Here is an 18,563-nt window from a genome sequence, read left to right as displayed (position 1 = left end):
TGTAATTTTGTGTTTTTTAAGATTTTATTTGACAGAGATCTCAAGTAGGCAGAGAGGCAAGCAGAGAGAGAGAGGAGGAAGCAGGCTCCCTGCTGAGCAGAAAGCCTGCCGCAGGGCTCCATCCCAGGACCCCGAGATCATGACCTGAGCCAAAGACAGAGGCTTAACTCACTGAGCCACCCAGGTACCCCTAACTTGTAATTTTGGTTAGGGACAGTCCCCTACCTGGGTTTCTTCAAGAGAAACTTCCAGATTTCAGGTTAGATCTAAGGGGGGGGGGCACTTTATAGATTTAAAAGAAAAATTTTCACTCAAATGTGGGGAAATAGAACATGGTCATGTCCAAGACTGGTAACAGCTCAGCTCTGAATTCAGATGCTTGTTTACAACTTCCTATCTTCATTGAAACTTGAAAGGAAACAGTCTGTTATGGGTCCTTCCATTCCCTGCCCTGCACCCCCATTCAGACCCCAGCAGGGATGGGGTCCTGACTCTCTGGCTGGGGTCTATGATCTCCTGGTGACTTCCTTCTCTCTCTCCTTTTCTTTTTTTTTTTTTTTTTAAGATTTTATTTATTTATTTGATAGAGATCACAAGTAGGCAGAGAGGCAGGCAGAGAGGCAGGCAGAGAGAGAGAGGAGGAAGCAGACTCTCACTGAGCAGAGAGCCCGATGTGGGGCTCGATCCCAGTACCCTGAGATCATGACCTGCGCTGAAAGCAGAGGCTTAACTCTCTGAGCCACCCAGGCACCCCCCCTTCTCTCTTTTCTCATTCTCATTTGTCCCATATGCCAGCTTCTACATTTTCCTGCAAGCGACCTTAGCCTCCATTTGGAACAAGATAAGGTGCAAACCGATGGTGCTCATTTGGGGACGAAACCTCAGGCCCACTTCTAAAGAGAACATCGATGTCCTGGTTCTTAGTGACGGTCACTGGCATTATGAACAGCACACACCAGCTCCGGCCAGCAGGTGTGGACCCTTGCTCCCTTTCTGTGATTGCATCTATGTGTGAATGCACATTGAGGATATAAGCCCTCAATGAATTTTCTGCCACATTCTTTCCCACAATTATCAATGACCTTTAAAAATATTTGAATGAGATGCCCTGCATTTTATACCAATTTATAATAAAATCTAAAAAAACATGACCGAGCTTAGTTAATGGTTTCTCCAGGGCAAGATATTAAAGGTAGGATTTTGTGACTTGGGCTTTCCGAGCTCACCCCTGACCCTGGGGTGGGTCTCTGGCTGTGTCAAGACACCTGTCCCCAGCTCCCTGAGCACCACGCACACCTTCTGAATCTGCAGTGCAGCGGCTCCCATGTCGATGACTTTCTCGCCAAGCATCCTGGCTTGCTTCGCTCTGTATTCTTGAAGGAAGATCTGTTTCATGAACATAGCTCTTAGGCGACCTTGCCGTGCCCGCTCAGCGATCTGGATTAGTTTAACAGCCTCTTCTAGAGGGATACTTTTTGTGGTGTATTTCTGTGAAAAATTTAAAGTTAAGTCGATGTTTAAACAGGTTAACTCCCTCAGTTGGTCCCAGATACATCATGTGCTTACTTCTAACACTACCTTGCTAAGAGTTCCCAAGCTGTTGATCGAGAGTCTGATGGGGATTTAATACTAACCATTTCACTCATCAGTTATGTGAATTTTGATAACCTGCCATGGTTATCGGGCCCTGGTTCCCTATTTAAGAACCCCATAAGCGTTCCTCTTCCATTCTGAACAAAATACCAATTAGTTCCATAATATTCTAGGTTGGCAGGAAATTATACCAGGAATGCCAATAAAATGAATTCAATAAACCTCAAAATTGATTTTTATGTTTTATTAACTTAGTAGTAGGAACATATAAATAAAAAGCATATCTTTAATATGAGAACTTAGAATTTAAAAATCATATGAAGTAAAATGCTGACATCAAAATCCATTACAGGATGATTTAGTAATCATGAGTAAGATTAAAATCATTTTAGAAGTATTCAATTTACATGTGAAATGTCTTCTAGTCCTTACAAATTTGTATTTCAAAACATCCAAATGGGATAGGAAGATTATAATTGGAGAAACACCAGGGCTCGGGTGGTAAAATGCTGCCTTGGGGGAATCAGGTGGTCTAGGAGGAGACAAAGCCAGGTGTGGGACTGTGTGGTTTCCCAAGGAGAGCCAAGAGCAAGGTTTCTGGGGCATCTGGAGCCCTGTGAGAGCTCTGAGTGGGATCAGAGGGCCCTCTATGGCCCTTGGAGTGAGGGAGAAGCTGGGGATATGGCTTGGCTTGGGTGAAGCCTCATACAGGGACAGAGGCAGAAGAGAGAGGTCTTCAGAATCAGAAAACTCCTGATCATGGGATGAATCTTTGCCAAGGTGTCAGAGTGAAGGGTGGCCCCTTTATCAGGCCATGGTGCCAGACACTGAGGCTCCAAGTGTGGGGTGCTCTGGTTCATCCCCAAAGCCCCTATTTGCCATGATGATCTCTTGTCTGTGGGGGTGGGGGTGGGGGGACAGTGTCCAGAAAGGATCAGGGAGAGGGAAGGGGCATTTCCTGAGACCCTACAGAAGCCAAAGGCTTTTCATAGATCCTCTTGGCAAATGCACAAAGCAACCCCAAAGCCGGTATTCTTCTGACCAGTCAAGAGTTAATAAGACTGAGGCTGACCGAAGAAATAGAATTGACATGAGCTGCCATGGTTAGTAAGGGGTGGAGCCAATCTGAGCCAAGACTGACCCTTTTCCCAAAAGAGCATCCACGGATCCTCGGTGTGGAAGCCTGGTTCCCTTTGAAGGGGCTGTTTCAGTAACATTTCCTCAGAGTTCGGTTTTCGGTGAGATCTTGTCACCTCAAATTTGCAGTGAGCTCACATTTCCAAAAATGCACTCAGCGGGTTAGAACAGAATGGATATCATGGTGGCAGTGAACCGGACAAGGTCACTCTGAAAATCATTACAGCCCTTACTGAAGACTTCTGAGGGTTTGAGTGGTCTACTTAATACGACAAAGATTTTTGAACATTTATGGAAGGCCCAAGAGTAAATACTAAGCACTAGAGATGTAGGACTGGATGGTAATAGTTGCCTCTCAAAATTCTTTTTGGGCTGTATATTGCATATGTCTTCAAGAAATAAGCAGCTTGAGGTGAAAATGGGGTGTCACGAGGCACTGAAGGGTATAAGAAAGTCACACAGATGTCAAGGGCTGTTGCCCAGAGTCCGGCGTGTTGCCGACGTTGGGCCCACCAGAAGTCGGGGCTGGGAGGGAGATGGACGGCTCTACCCAGTGGGGCCAGCTAGCGTTGCCTGCTGAGAAAGAAGGTTCCCTGCCGCTGACCCCGCCCCAGCAAAGAGGGACAGCAGAATAAAGAAACGGCCAAGAGGAATTTTTAGGGTTTGACCATAGTGTGTACAATGTCATCTCCCTCCTCCACTTCCCCTATAAAATCCTCTGTAAATTCTGCCCTGTTTGTCAATGTTCTGTGCCAGGGGATTCCTTGGGGGAGCTGGGTGAAGGGCTGAGTGCCTCCTTCTGAATGATGTGTGGACTGAAGGCACCAGCAGGTGCAGGACGGTGAGATGACCCCTCTCAAAACAGCCCCAGACCAACTTCAGGAATGGAATGTAGGGGAAGGGTCAGTCTGTTAGGGGAGAGGTGGAGGAGGGAGAGACGGTCCTGAGTTAGCTGGGTCGGTGTAGGTTGCTGGAGGGATGTTGCATCAAGTTGGGCTCTGCTGAATGAGTACCATTTCGACAGGCTGGGCTGTAGGGAGAAGAGTGAGCCCTCTATGCAGCATGAAGCATGCCCGCAGTTGAGAGAGCGCAGGATACCGTGAACCCACCCTCGTGTGTCCTGCGGCAGGCAGACAGGGCACATCCTGTTCCTGCCCCACTGTCCTTCTGGTTGCGCTTGGAATTTTCCTTGGCACCAGGACCCAGGCTGACAACACTCAGCAGGACCTGTCTAGAGGAAGCTCTCATGTGCTGCTCTGCCCTGGGCACCGGAGAGTTACTGACAGTGCCCGCTTCACTCGGAATAGTCCCAGCTTGGATAGCAACTGCCACCTCCCTGCATGAGCCATGACCAACCAAGGCCGTGGAGCACTGATGTGCAGGAGGCAGCGAGGGCCACCGAAATGCTCAGCGGACTTGCCACAAGTTGGGTATAAAAGTGCCGAGCAGAAAAGTCTGGAAGGTAATGACTGACAGGTAGGTTATCTTAACACTTAAAGATTTCACGAGATAACATTCCACTTCTGACTTTAGGTTAGGGGTCTGAGATGAGAACTCAAGCTGAGCTGATAAATCTACTCTGTCTCAGAGATGCTGACTGAACCAACAAAGCGTTAGGTTTCAATCTCTATTTCTAAGTTCTTGAAAAATAATGGTCGTGCGTCACCGAAAATACATCTCCAAGGGAAGCAGCTTCTTACACATATGGAATAGCAAGAGGAGCGGGTGCTGCTTTCCTTCCACTGGAAATAATCTGTCTCCCACACAATCAGGATGCACAGAAAAAGGTTCTATCAATTGCGGAAGGATGTTTATAAAAATGATGTACAAACCTTATCGGGAATATCTAGTCCAATGTCAGCTAGTATCTGAGCAAGGATTTTCTCTCTTCCTTTGATGACTTCCAGCTTCTCTTTCAAAAAATACTTGGGAATGGGAATATCTAATTGTTGCTAGAGGAGAGAAAGAATAAGCCAAAGGGCACAATTTTGTCACAATCAGTCACAACTGTCACTTTTGTCCCAATCCCAGAACTTAAATCTGTCTAAACTGTATAGTAAGGACTGTACACTAAAGGGACACACTTTGCCTCCCATCCTGATCTAAGAGGTCATGAGGCCAATGGTGTCAAGAGAATTCATCACTGTTAAGGAGACACAGAATCACAAGGAAAAATCATCACCTTGGCCCTTATTTTAATCATTACAGTAAAACTTGAGAACTCACATTAGTTAATTCTCAGTTAACTAATGATAACTTAATGAAGGCCTTTAAAGAAACATAATATCATCTCAGCCTACCTAAAGTAATAATGCAAATTAAGATAGCAAAGCATTGTGATGCAGAGACCTTTGAATTCAACTTCATAATTTATCATTAGCATCATTATTTGCATGTAAGTGATCACAATTTTTTTCCTAATAATGTTTTTATTTTTGTCTACATTACCTGAAATTATAAAAATTACTGGTAAAGTTCATCTGCTTTAGTAGGAAACTTGTTTTTTCATGCAATCAATATAAACTCCTGTTTCTCATTTATGCATATTACCAAATATTTCAGTTAGTGGAGGTCACACAAATATTTCCCAGCCCAAGTTCAACAATCAGGAGTGCAGAAGAGTTTTTCAGGGGTATGGGATGGGCCCTTGACCATCCCCATCGAGAAATACTGTCCTAGACTCTCAGACACTCCTGGGTGCGCTCTGGTAGACCAGTTGGCTCAGCAAAGCTAAGGTTCTGGTCCTCATGTTCAACTCCCTTCTTCCCATTCTGGGGTGACTCTCCACACCTTCTCATCCGGGGGATTTTGAATAGGCCTTCCCTTGAAGAAGCATTATAACATAAAGGGGTGTCTTTTTTAGGACTTGGTGAGATGGTATCCATACCAGGTGGCAACCGTTTTTGAAAACCAAACCTTTTAGACTAATGGAGTTTTGGGGTGAGGCCTGGGGTTCACTGAGTGAGTGAGACCTGGGAATGGAGGGCAGTCAGAGGAGAAATATTCCACTTTTATTCAATGTTGAGATTTTATTTATTATCAAGTATGTTTAAGTGCTGTACTTTCCCAACTTTTAAGACAACATTTTTGTGCTACAGCTCACCCCTGTCCACTAGTTAAGATTTTGAGGGGCAGGAAATACAGCCTTTGAGAATGAAGAGAGGGGAGACACATATCAGTGGCCTCCGTCCATGACACCCCAAACGTCCATCTCAGATACCCTGGGATTTCCCCTCCTCTAAAGGGCAGAATAAAGGACACTCCTTGTGGCAGAGAAACCCCCTCTCTCCCTGAGACGTCTCTCGACATCAGGGACCTGTTAGAGAGGCTCCTCATGTGGCAGGCTGCAGAAACACTCTTCTGGTTAGTTTGGCCACAGGGGATAATAATGACTTCTCGGACGCAGGGCAGGAGCACAGTGGAGAGTCTGTCAGCAGCAGTGATGTGTCCAGGGATGAGGAAGCCTCCAGGACTTGGCATTTCCTTCTGCTCCTCTTGGTGAAGTCTGTTTTGTTCCGTCTCTCTCCCTCTTTTATGCTCAGGAGCAGCTTTCTTCATTCTTCTGAGCATCTGAGAACGAAGGCTCCAACTACTCAGAAACCTGGGAGTCCCCGGTTCAGACTCCAAGATAGAAACTGGTCTTTCTGTCTGTTTCAGAATCTCAGAGGGAAGGCTTGCCTGGTGCCACCACCAGTACCCATCCCTGAGATGACCAACTGTGGTTGGACTGGGGGGGTCATATTATACGGAGAGCTGTGTGTTGTGCAGGTGGTGGGCACGGGGGCCCATACACAGGGGTGCAGAGCTGAGCCACGTAGGAGCTCCCAGAGATGGCACACGTGTCTTCCTGGCCTGGAACTAGCTCCTAGGGTCCAAGCTGCTGCTATTAGACGTGCCCCCTAACCATCTGGACCCCCATGTCATCACATGGCTCACCATGCATCCTCCAGAAATGGTGGGAAACACAGTTGAGAGTCTCCTACTGGGAAGGCTTCCTGGACAATGTCCGTCATTTGTCACCCCTTTCAGTGTTCATGGTCTTTGAAAAGATGAACCAGGTGAACCAGAAAATCTGAAGGAGCCCACCACAGAAGTTTCATAAATTTCTTATTCTCCAGCTTCGAGAATATTATTTAATATTCTTGGCATTAAGTTAACACATTTAATACTGATTTATTAATTCAATTTAGGGATATGATTTAATGACTTGATTTCATGTTTATCCTCAGGTGTTCTTGGTAGACTCACCCGGGTGAGTCAAGTACACCTGATCGAAAAATTGCTTTAATCCACGCCTTTATAAATGAATGGCAATTCATTCAACTTCAACATTTCCAGTCGTTCTAGTTATTCTTTAGAGTCCAATCCAATGACGTGCAGTAGTAATGCTAGGAAAGTCTATTTCAGAAACAAACATAACCTTTATAGACTCTTGACTATTTTCAAAAGAAAGGGGCATTAAATGCCAGGTAGAAAATTGAACACTGTCTCCTTTCAATTTTATTTTAGGGAAATGTTCCTTTCAAAATGAAGATTGAGCTCACAGGACAGTGGTCCTGAAGTGAGCTCTCTGTCCACTGACTGCTGGCAGACTCATCCAAGGAGTCTGGCAGTGGGTGTCTGGTGGTGAAGGTTGGGAGGACAGCAGGAAGGCAGAATGCTCATGGCTCCAGGGCATCAGAGGTAGGGAGGATGCCCTTCTTTCTTGTCTGAGGCTTGAAGGCCTATTGCCAAAAATCCCCGAGTCACCAAAGACCCAAAGCAAAGGAGGAGACACAAGCACCTGGGAGGAAGGAAATGGCCACCCATTGGCTGTTCATCCTGAAGAAGATGATGGGAAACAGAGGCCAGAGGGAGATCTCCTTTGGAAACAGAAGTAGGGGCAGTGGGACTGGAAATTGGGAGGGTTTGTGTCTCAGGATATTTATGGAAGAGTTGGCTTACTCCAGCCAACAGACCTGGGCAGACCCACAGAGACAAGGAAGATAACAACTTCAGTGTCCAGTGGACCCAAGGAATGTGTGAAGATTTGTCTGTACCCAAAGCTACAGGAACTCAATCCTTGTCCGGGTGGGTATGGCCCAGCCGAGGGGCAACGCTTCAACTTTTCATACAACAACCAGCACAGATGTCTAGAAAGCCTGTAGAAAATTGGTTACAGGCCTACCTGGCTGATTTAAAGCAACAAGAAACAGATAAGAGAAGAAGCTGAGTACTTACAGGAGCCAACTTTAGATCCTGTAGGATGTCATCAAAATAATGAAACTCTGTTAATTCCAATTCAACCATTTCATTCTTCAGTTCCAGGAGGCGACCCATCACTCCATCCAGGATTTTTCGGATCAGTATTCGCTTCTGCGGGTGGACAATCTGGTCATAAACGTCCTCCAAGTTTCTGAAGATCTGCACGTATTTTATGTAGAAGGTGGCTAACATTTGGAAGATGAAGATTTGATTGCTTTGGGATTCCATCATGTGCTGAGACTCTTTATCAAGCAAAGAATTGAGGGTGTCTTGGGTCTGATGCCACATCTTGTTATACATTCTGGTGGAAGACAAGAGAATAAGTGAAAATTCCTTTGTGAGACATATGAAATGGGCATCCGGAATAACAAAACAAACGTGAACCAGGAACACGGCATGTAGTTCCCTTCAGACCATTTATGTCTTGTTTCGAGGTGCAAGTGATTTTCGGACATGACCACTGTTACCATTATCAAATGCATAGCTTAAAAAATCCTTTCACCTCAATGATAAGACTCATTTCTCCCTGTACCTGCAAAACCAGCATGATTACACCCATTACAGAGACGAAGAAGCTGTGAGTCTGAATTTTGCACAGACCTGTCCATACATACAGTTGATGGGCTATGAGGTGGAATGACCACGTTGGAAAGGAATTCTGCAACACCTCATAAAGTCAAACACAGGCAGCCCCTATGAGCAAACAATCATTCCCCAGAGAAACTCTTGTAAATCTGTATTGAGGATGAACATAATAGCGTTTCTTTATAAGAGTCCAAACAAGGAGATAACCCAACTGTTTATAAATGAAAGAATGAACAGATAAACTGCAGTGAATTCACAGTGGACTAGTCCCTGCGATGGAGAGTGAATGACTTAGAGCTCTAAGCAACAACTGTGAACTTGAGACCCGTAATGAGGGACATAAGAAGTGAGAGGCGGCTGCCATGGGACTCAGGACTGCCTGAGCGGGCTCCTCATCCTCATTTGAGTCAGTGGAAGCAGCAGACAGGAAGCTGGAGGGCAGGAGGAGAATGGGATGCAGGTATGTCCTCTCCCACTGCTCCCTGGCCAGTTAGCACATGGTTGGGAGCCTCTTTCTACCAAAGGCTCAAGGTAGTGTGGCCTCTCTGCATTGCTTGCCTCAGGACCCTTGTTGGTTCCTCGAGACTCTGTCCCCATTTCTTCTGCCAGTCCCTTTCTTAACCATCCTGCTGAGTGTGCCATCCTTTTCCAGCCTGGACCCTGACAAACATATCCAAGGCAGACTTTTTTTGGTTGACATTTTGGGAAATTTTTTGCTTTCTTTGTATCCAAGAACCAGATGAAAAGCTAATGGAAAGTTCAGTGTGTCCGGGAAGAGGCTTAATATTTCTCCCAGGGGTAAGAAGGTGGGGAAGAACCTGGCCCTTTCCCTGGGATGAGGGGGAAACCCACAACCCATTAGGTCTTTCCCGTGCTGGCCAGGGGCTCACTCTCTGCCTGAATGGAGCCACTGGGTCAGGAGTGAGGATTCTCCCTTCCTCTTTGCGGTCGCCCTGACCTCCCAACCCCACGCTCAGCTGTGTGTGGCATCCTCGGGGCCAGGCTGCCTGCACAAGCCTCTTCTGCCAGCACAGGGGCAGCTGGGCACCTGCTCTCTGCAGTCTACCTACCACCTTTAGCCCCACCTCAGAAGGACCAGACCTTGCCTCCTCTCTTCGCAGGGTTCTGCTGGAAGGTGGGCTTTTCCTCGTTCCCCCTCTGCTGGCCCTCGGGTCCCACATTCTCAGGCCTGCCCCCTCGTCCTCATCTCACCTGCTTTCCCTCCTTCGATGTTTTCATGGTATCTTCTGGAAAATGCTCTAACGTTCCCTTAGCCCTCATGTATTTATAGCCTTTGACATCTCCTGTTGCCATGTTGGAGGTGATTCAGGAAGAGCAGGGGAGAAAATTGCTCATTCAATCCACCGTGTTTTACTGTGAGTCCCTCACTGATCTTCCCAAGGTCATTAGCAGGCATCTCTGCTAGGTCCTTTGCTCTGGTCCCACTACCTGCCCTTCCTTACTCATGCTCCGCACTTCCCTCTGAGAAATGGCCAACATCACTTCCTGCAGTTGACCACACGCTGTGACCCTGGCCATACTCCATGAATAGGGCTCCCGTCACTCTCACTGAGGTGGGAGGAGGTGGTCTGTTCCCTAGTGTCTGAACCCAGTCTATGGGATTCTAAGCTTGGAACCATTATGCAGCACTGTGCCACCACCTCTTCCTTGACCAAAAATAAAAGAATACCACCGTGACCAGAAAATACGTAATTGTAACTCTTGCCAAGATGATGGAATCAAAAGCTTCTGCACAGCAAAGGAAACCGTCAACAAAACAAAGAGCAACCCTTGGAATGGGAGAAGATATTCACAAATGACAGTACAGACAAAGGGCTGATCTCCAAGATCTATAAAGACCGCCTCAAACTCAACACACACATGTCAAATCATGTCAAAAAATGGGCAGAAGAGGGGCGCCTGGGTGGCTCAGTGGGCTAAGTCTCTGCCTTCAGCTCAGGTCATGACCCCAGAGTCTTGGGATCGAGCTTTGCATCGGGCTCTCTGCTCAGCAGGGAGCCTGCTTCCTCCTCTCTCTCTGTGATCTGTCAAATAAATAAATTTTAAAAATCTTAAAAAAAATGGGCAGAAGATAGGAACAGGCACTTCTCCAATGAAGACATACAAATGGCTACAAACACATAAAAAATTGTTCATTCATTAGTCATCAGGGAGATTCAAATCAAAACCACATTGAGATCCTACCTTATACCAGCTAGAATGGCCAAAATTGACAAGACAGTAAACAACATGTGTCGGAGAGGATGTGGAGAAAGGGGAACCCTCTTACACTGTTGGTGGGAATGCAAGTTGGTGCAGCCACTTTGGAAAACAGTGTGGAGATTCCTCAAGAAATTAAAAATAGAGCTTCCCTATGATGCTGCAATTGCACTACTGGGTATTTACTCCAAAGAAACAGATACAGTGAAAAGAAGGGCCATCTGTACCCCTTTGTTCATAGCAGCAATGGCCATAGTCGCCAAACTGTGGAAAGAGCCAAAATACCCTTCTTGGACATCTTGACGAATGGATAAAGAGGTTATTGTCCATATATACTACGGAGCATTATCCTCCATCAGAAAGGATAAACACCCAACTTTTGTATCAACAGGGACAGGACTGGAGGAAATTATGTTGAGTGAAATAAGTCAAGAAGAGAGTCAATTATCATATGGTTTCACTTACTTGTGGAGCATAAGGAATAGCACGGGGGACATGGGGAGATGGAGAGAAGTGAGTTGGGGGAAAATCGGAGGGGAAGACAAACTATGAGAGACTGTGGACTCTGAGAAACAAACTGAGGGTTTTGGAGGGGAGGAGGGTGGGAGGTTGGGTGAGCCTGGTGAGTATTATGGAGGGCACGTATTGCATGGAACCCTGGTGTGTTGCAAAACAATGAATTCTGGCAGAACACTGAAAAGAAATAAAAGAGAAAAAAAGATGATGGGTGAGAAATTTAATGTGAATATTTGAATGTCCGTTCGCCTGGTTGCAGATGAGATGAACCACCTGCATAAGGGTTGTGCGTAAGTTCTGTTCTCAAATTATTTATCCATTTATTTTGCTTGTTTTTCCACTGGATTGTTTTTCTATTCATTTATGGGGGTTCTTTAAATACACTGAGTGTCTATGCATTCCTTAACTTGCCTTCTAGCTGAGAAGCTGCTGTCTTATCACCCACAGCCCAGGGCAGGCTGTAGGCACGTACCCTCCACCTCTGTCCTGCTGGGAAGGGCAATCCCACCTGGATTCATAGGGGTCCAGCTGCAGCCCTCCAGGCTGGTTTGGGGCCAGGCCCCGTAGGAGCAGCGATCGCAGAGCACTGTGCCAGTGCCTGACGAGGCCTCCTCCTCGTGCCTGCTCACTGCTGTGTGCTCCCATGCTGTTCTTGGTCCAGAGAGTTTCAACTTGCATTAAAAAATTTCTGATTCTTTAGTTTTTAAATTTAGAATATTTTCATTTTATTTTAAAATGTACTATCCTACTCTTAAGTATAACAAATACACAGTAGTATGTTATCAATTAATACAAACTTAAAAGAACAAATAGAAACTTTTAAAAAAAGATTTATTTATTTATTTCAGAGAAAGAGAGAGATTTATTTCAGCGAGTGTGTGTGCCAGCAAGGGGAGGGACAGTGGGAGAGGGTGACAAGAAGACTCTCCACTGAGCTCAGAGCCCCACATAGGGCTCCACCCCAGCACACTGAGATCATGACCTGAGGCAAAATCCAGAGTTGGATGCTTAACCTACTGAGCCACCCAGGAGCCCCTAAAAATAAAATTTTTATATAAAACATTAAGAAATAATTTTTTTACATGTCTCATTTTTATATTCTTGGAACAGAGATGAGAGACTCATCTTCTTGGCCAAAAATTAGAAGCTTATCTTGGTGTGTGAAGAGTCTTTCAGGTTCAGACGATGACAACGATGATGACGATGACGACGATGATGACGTAGAGTTCAGAAGTTTATAATGCTGGTCACCGTCCTAAATGCTTTACAGGCCTCAGCTCACATAAAGCTGACAGCCCCCTCAGGCAGGTGCTTCCATCACTGCAGGTTACAGACGAGCCAACTGAGGCACAGCAAAGCTGACCCACGTCCAGAGTTCATAGTCTGAGCCCCTCTGTGGCCCCCATTCTTCAGGATGAAGGCAAATGAGGGTGACAAAGCAACCGCCAAGATTTGCGGTTGGAAATACACTTTTTCCCTGCAGCCCGCACCTGAGTTTGGATACTGAATACTGCCCCAGGCATGCCTCCCGGAGAGTCAGATATCTCCAAACTTGGACATCTTTAAAACCATTGCTAATGAAAGAATGTTCTGCCAGATGGCTTTAGGAAGCGAGAACATTTTCAGGGGCAGTTCGATTCCACTTAGCACAGGACTTGCCCCTCCTTGCAGAATAAATGACAATTTATTAGAAACAACCCCACCACAGAACAGTACCGTAGCAGCTTCTGCCTGGTCCCAGCATCAGATGGCCTTAAAAAACGAGGCAAACAGGACAGGGGAGGTGGAGGCAGAAACTGAGTGGACAATGAAGGCTGCCTTATCAAATACCTGCTCTGGGGGAGGTAAAGCTGGGAAGGGTGCCGAGAAGCAGAACATATTCCTAGATGACCAAAGCCCAGACTTGGAGCAGCGGAGGGGGGCAGCACACCCAGGGGTCCCCTGACCTGACCAGCTGCCCAACCAATGTTACATAAAACAGCAAACCATGTGGTTTGTTTTGTGCCCGAAACCTGTCAGGACAACATTACAGAAGAAAATTATAGGCTAATTTTGTTTAGAACTGGGATCTGAAATTCCACTTAGCAAACAGGACTCAGCACCAGATCAAAAGCATGGTTCCCTCTGACCGGGGAGGGGTCATCCCAGGAATCTGCGAGAGTTCAGCATGGAGACAAGCTGAGCTAAATACAGCAACAGAACAGTACAAAGCTGAAGATTATTTCCACAGGATGCCAAGAAAATTCTCAATAAATTTAATTTATGGCATATGCCTGATTAAGAAGACCATCCAGATACCCCAAAGAACAGATGCTGTCAGCCCTTCAAAAACGCTGAATGCCAGAGACCAAAAACATTTTCAGGAGACACACTAGAAATCTAAAAGACAGGAGTGAAAAAGAATGAAGCAGACAGAAAAGGGATTCATACAAAAGATTTAAGAAACTCCTTGTAAATGACACAGCTGCAATAGCCAAGGAACTCGATAACAAAATATAAGAAGTTAGCTGGACAGCTAATTTGCAAGCCATCGATAAAAGCCACAAACACTGAACACAGAGGAAAAATACGAAAAAGGAAAAACAAACTCCCTTTCCCAGTACTGATTAAACATCTAAGAATGAATATGGTGGGAGCCACACAAGAGGTAACTGAAGAAAATTCTAGAAGGCTAGTTGCAGAGGATTGGACCAGGCAGAAGGCTGGAAAGACAAGATGAAAAGAAAGCAGACTCTTGAGATTGACATGCAGATTTAACATCACTGAGAATTTGGGAATATAAAATATTCCCAAATAAATAAATCTAGTCATAACTTCCAAATACGGGGGTGAGGTCAGTAATGAAAAATAAGGGGCATTTATCAGACTTCAAAGCACTGAGCACACCAGTACGCACTAAGGTTGTGCAAGACCCCAGGGAAGCTGCCCCATGAGGTGCAGGTGGGGTGACCTGAACCTTACAAAGACCCATACCCATTGAAAGCAAGGGATGTTGGGTAGAGGATGTTTCCACCAGGGGCGATCACACCCACACTGATGGAGGGAGCCCGCCCAGAATTTAGGAATGCCCAGATTCCACTCTGGGACAGACCAGCCTGAGAAAGCCTTGCTGCCCTAGCTCAGTGCACTCATTGGCTTCCACCCAGGGTCAAAGAAGCAGAAACCCCTCCAGGACCATGGCTGAGCTGACCCACCCCTGGAACTCTGGGCTGAGGATTCTCCTGGCGGCCTGAGCCTTCCAGGCCCCGTCTTTGGGCCGCAGCGTCTTCCTTCCTCACCTGGTCCTTTTCTGGAGAGCGTTGCTGGAGAGACCAGGCACCGGTCATTGGGTGATAGGAAGCATGAGACAGCCACGTGAGCCGGCCCACCAGCATCATCACCCTGTCCTCTGGACACTGACCTCGGCGTTCTTGCCTTCCAGGTTCCCTACTTTCCTGGGCACCCACTGGCCACAGCCCCACCACTCTCTTCACTGCCAGCAGCCACTGGCCAGCCTGGAACCACCCCCCACCCCCACCCCGCCACCGCCCCCTGCATGCAGTCCCAGCCCGGCCTCGCTGCCCCACGGTCCCTGCATCTTTCTGCGGAGCTGGTGCCCGGGAACATTACATGAGACCTGGGATGCCGCAGGACGTTTTTTGCTTTTTAATTTTCTTTCCAAATAAGAACATCACTGAGATATAATTCATGTTCCATAAGTTTACCCTTTTAAAGGGCACCCATCAATGGGTTTTAGTATATTCACAACGACCGCCTCTATCTAACTCGAGGACATTTTCATCTTCCCGAAAGGAGCCCCTGTCCACTGTCTACCCAGCCCCCAGTCACCATTACTGTAACTGCCGCGGACATTTCACATAAATGGACTCACACAGTTGGTGGCGCCTGCACAATGTTTGCAGAGTGCGCATGTGCAGAGGCCGGCACCGGGACCTCGCTGCTTCTTGATGCGGTCCAGGCACGCCCCTGACCGGCATGGGGCCGCGTCTGCCTCCTGGCCCTTGTGAATGAGACCCCAGTATCCATGCGTTTTTATTTTTATTTCCCTTTCGTCTGGCCAGGAGGGTTTTAAAGGCAAAGGGCCGTAAGGTTAGAATCAGAAGCTGTCTCCTGACCTAGTGGGTCTCAGGCTAGCCACAGCCTCCCTGCACTTTCACTTCCTCCTCACGGGGAAAATCTGGACAGGGACACGCCTCTGGACACCTGAAGGGGTTACTATGGGATGGGATAACCGATGTGAAAGTGTTCTTGAAATTTTAAATGCACTTTGTAAAGAGAAAGTGGTATTTTATCCATGGGACTACTTAGAATATTATTTTTTAAGTACACGATTGATTTCAGACTTGGGCATATGACAAGAAGTGTTACAGATTTTGAAGTCAGGAGGATTGTGGGTGGAGAAGATGAAATATGACAGCTGAAAATGGCCAGACTGTTATTTACATAGCTTGGCAGATTTCTGTAGCTGGGTGGGTGGGGGAAGGGAAGACTAGAGTATTCAGACATACAACATGCTTTGATGAAAAATCTAAATCTTGGGGCGCCTGGGTGGCTCAGTGGTTTAAGCCTCTGCCTTCAGCTCAAGTTATGATCTCAGGGTCCTGGGATCGAGCCCCACATTGGGCTCTCTGCTCAGCGGGGAGCCTGCTTCCCCCTCTCTCTATGCCTGCCTTCTGCCTACTTGTGATCTCTCTCTGTCTATCAAATAGATAAATAAAAATCTTAAAAAAAAAAAAGAAAAATCTAAATCTTGCAAAATGGGAATTCTCCCCAAGATATTTTATACAGGATAAATCTTCAGATTCTTCCAGTACTATGTAGCTGTTTGTCCTATTTCCAGAATATTTCCTTGGCCTTCTTGCTTAAGGGAGAGGCCCAGCTGTCCTTCCCTGAAGCCCTCACAGGAGAGGCTCCTTTTCTGCCAGAATCATCCGGCTGCTGTAGGGATGGGGGGGTCAAGGTCCTTGCTCCTCACTGCCACTTCCCAATCAGTCTGACTGCCCCCCCTCAGCTTTGTATCTCATTTAATCAGGTGGCATCACTATTGCCCCTCACTGTCACCATCATCTACGCCCTGCACCATCTTTCCAGGACCTCACAAGGTGTCTACGCATGAATAGTATTTACGGACAGATTCCTCCCTCCTCAATTCCCTGTGATAAACAACTCAGCTCCTCCCTTGAAGCCAAGACCTCCAGCTACGTGCTGGGGCTCATGCCCCCACTGGCAACCCCACTACTCCCTCCTCTTCCTTACCCTTTCCTTTAGCAAAGTAACATGCCATTGCCTCCTGTCTTTAAAAAAAAAAAAAAAAATCTGTCTCCTGGCCTGTTTCCCTAAATCAGGTTTAGCAAAACTCCTTTAAAAAGTTGGCCATGCTCACTGTCCTCCTGTTCCCGCCCATTCTCAGCAACCTTTATACTCCATCCCCCACAAGGGTCAAGGGAACCATGGATGGCCCACTTTGGTTCTCTTCTAACCTGTCTCAGCAGTGTTTGAGTTTGTCACTCCCTCCTCCCAGAAACCTTATTTCCTGTTCATCTAAACACCACGATTTTGCTTCCCCCTCATGGATGCTACCTTCGATACTTTTGCTGGTGTCTGCTCCCCAGTCTCTTACCACCGGATGACCCCTTCTCTGTCTATACTCATGCTGTGTCAATAAAGCCCATCTACATACCAACACGTTGAGTTTATATTTCATACACAGACCTCTCTTCTGAACTCAAGGCTCGAATATTCAACTCCCTACTTGATCTCCAAAAGGCACATCAAACTCAATATGCCCCAACCTGAAATCCCGATCTTCTGCACTGCAACATCTCTGCAAGCCCTTGATCTCTCTGCCCTCATCTCTTCACTCATAAACATGGTTAGTAAGAGCATGCCTAATGCTGGAGGTGGAATGCCTGGGAGGGCACCCTCTGCTTGCCCGGAATGAACCCTTTAGCCTCTTCGTCCCTGATTCCTCTGCTCTGCAATGGGAATAACACCATTTACAGGTCCTGAGTTACTGGGTGTTGTGAGGATCACACGCCCTGCCATATTTCACACACTCAGCACAGTGCTGGCAGACTCAGCACTGTAACACGTCAGAAATGTCCTGATGAAGACCACAGAAACACGCTGCTGAACAAGTGCTGGGCGAGCAGCTCAGGGCTGGGCACATACTCTTCCCGGTACCCCTACCACCCGACTGCAATTCCTTGAGAAAAGCAGAGTGGTACCATAAAGCTTCCTCAAGCTCCTTCTTGATTTAATACGGAACCTAGGTTTCTACCAAGCAATCCACAGATAACTGAGAAAGGCGAACAAAAAAGCAGACGATGTACAGAATGTCTTGAAGTTGCTACTGTTTCAAAATGACAGCAGCTAGGGCATAAGCCACGGGCTCTTGGGACCTCATGTCCACGGGGCAAGAAGGCAGTGCGACGGGGAGGATGGAGACCCAGGCGTATGGCGTTCCTTGTCCACAAGAACCTGATACTCTACCCTGGGCCCGTCTTCATTTACTAACAAATGAAAAGGAGAGGAGAGGAGAGAAGAAAAGAAGGAAGAGAAGCAGAGCAAGCCATCTCTCCGCCTGAAGACGTCCGGCCTAGGTCTATAAGCCGGCCGCCCATCACTTACGCGTTCGACATGGCTGACTACTTTCTCTCTTTCCCTCGCCCGCCTGGAAGCTCTTCCGTCTCTCTCCGAAGGGCGGCCGGCAGCAGGCGTCGGGACACAGGGACACAGCCACGGGCGTCCACGGAGAGGTCCTTCTGGAGGACAGGGTCGGGGTGGGGGCTATCCTCCACTCTGGGCAGGAAAATGCGATAGCGTGTAGGCACAGATAGGTTCTGAAACCTTCCTGTAGCCCCTAGGCTGGACGCAAGGCGGAACCTAGCAACCGAGACGCTACGCCTGCGCAGTGCCGGCTCGCCGCGAGCATGGGACACGCCCCCTGAGCTCCGCGCGCCTGCGCTCTAGGCTGGTTTCCGTGGCAACCGAGGAGCTGCGCGGCGGGATTCACGTTTTGAGGAAAGGAACTGCTTCCCGCGGGCAGGAGCTCCCAAGATGAGGGGCTGATCTCCCTGTGGACCCTCCCGGACACCAATCCCCGGGGTACAGCCTGGGTCCCTTCCGCCGGCTCGCCGTCCTCCATGCCTTATTCCCACTTTCCTGTTTGCCCCCATGTCATCTGCCTTCTGATATGTGGCCTTGGTCAAGGACCTTGATTGTAGCATCCATCTTCCCATCTGTAACATGGGATAGCAGTCATTCAT

General features: G+C 47.3%; 1 protein-coding gene across 2 annotated transcripts in view; it reads right to left on the bottom strand.

Annotated features, from left to right (window-relative positions):
* Positions 1-18,182, bottom strand: part of IQCA1 (IQ motif containing with AAA domain 1) — a 152,791-nt gene extending 134,609 nt beyond the window's left edge. For both annotated transcript variants that reach the window (XM_059167631.1, XM_059167632.1), the window contains exons 1-4: positions 17,926-18,182; positions 7,951-8,275; positions 4,563-4,682; positions 1,297-1,488 (exon numbers count right to left, since the gene is read on the bottom strand). In XM_059167631.1, the coding sequence (XP_059023614.1) occupies positions 1,297-1,488; positions 4,563-4,682; positions 7,951-8,275; positions 17,926-17,936 (648 nt within the window). In that variant the 5' untranslated portion in view covers positions 17,937-18,182. The remainder of the gene's footprint in view (positions 1-1,296; positions 1,489-4,562; positions 4,683-7,950; positions 8,276-17,925) is intronic.
* Positions 18,183-18,563: the final 381 nt, after the last annotated feature.

This window comes from Mustela lutreola, chromosome 3 (assembly GCF_030435805.1).
Source record: "Mustela lutreola isolate mMusLut2 chromosome 3, mMusLut2.pri, whole genome shotgun sequence".
Lineage (NCBI taxonomy): Eukaryota > Metazoa > Chordata > Mammalia > Carnivora > Mustelidae > Mustela > Mustela lutreola.
This window is presented reverse-complemented; position numbering and strand designations above follow the sequence as displayed.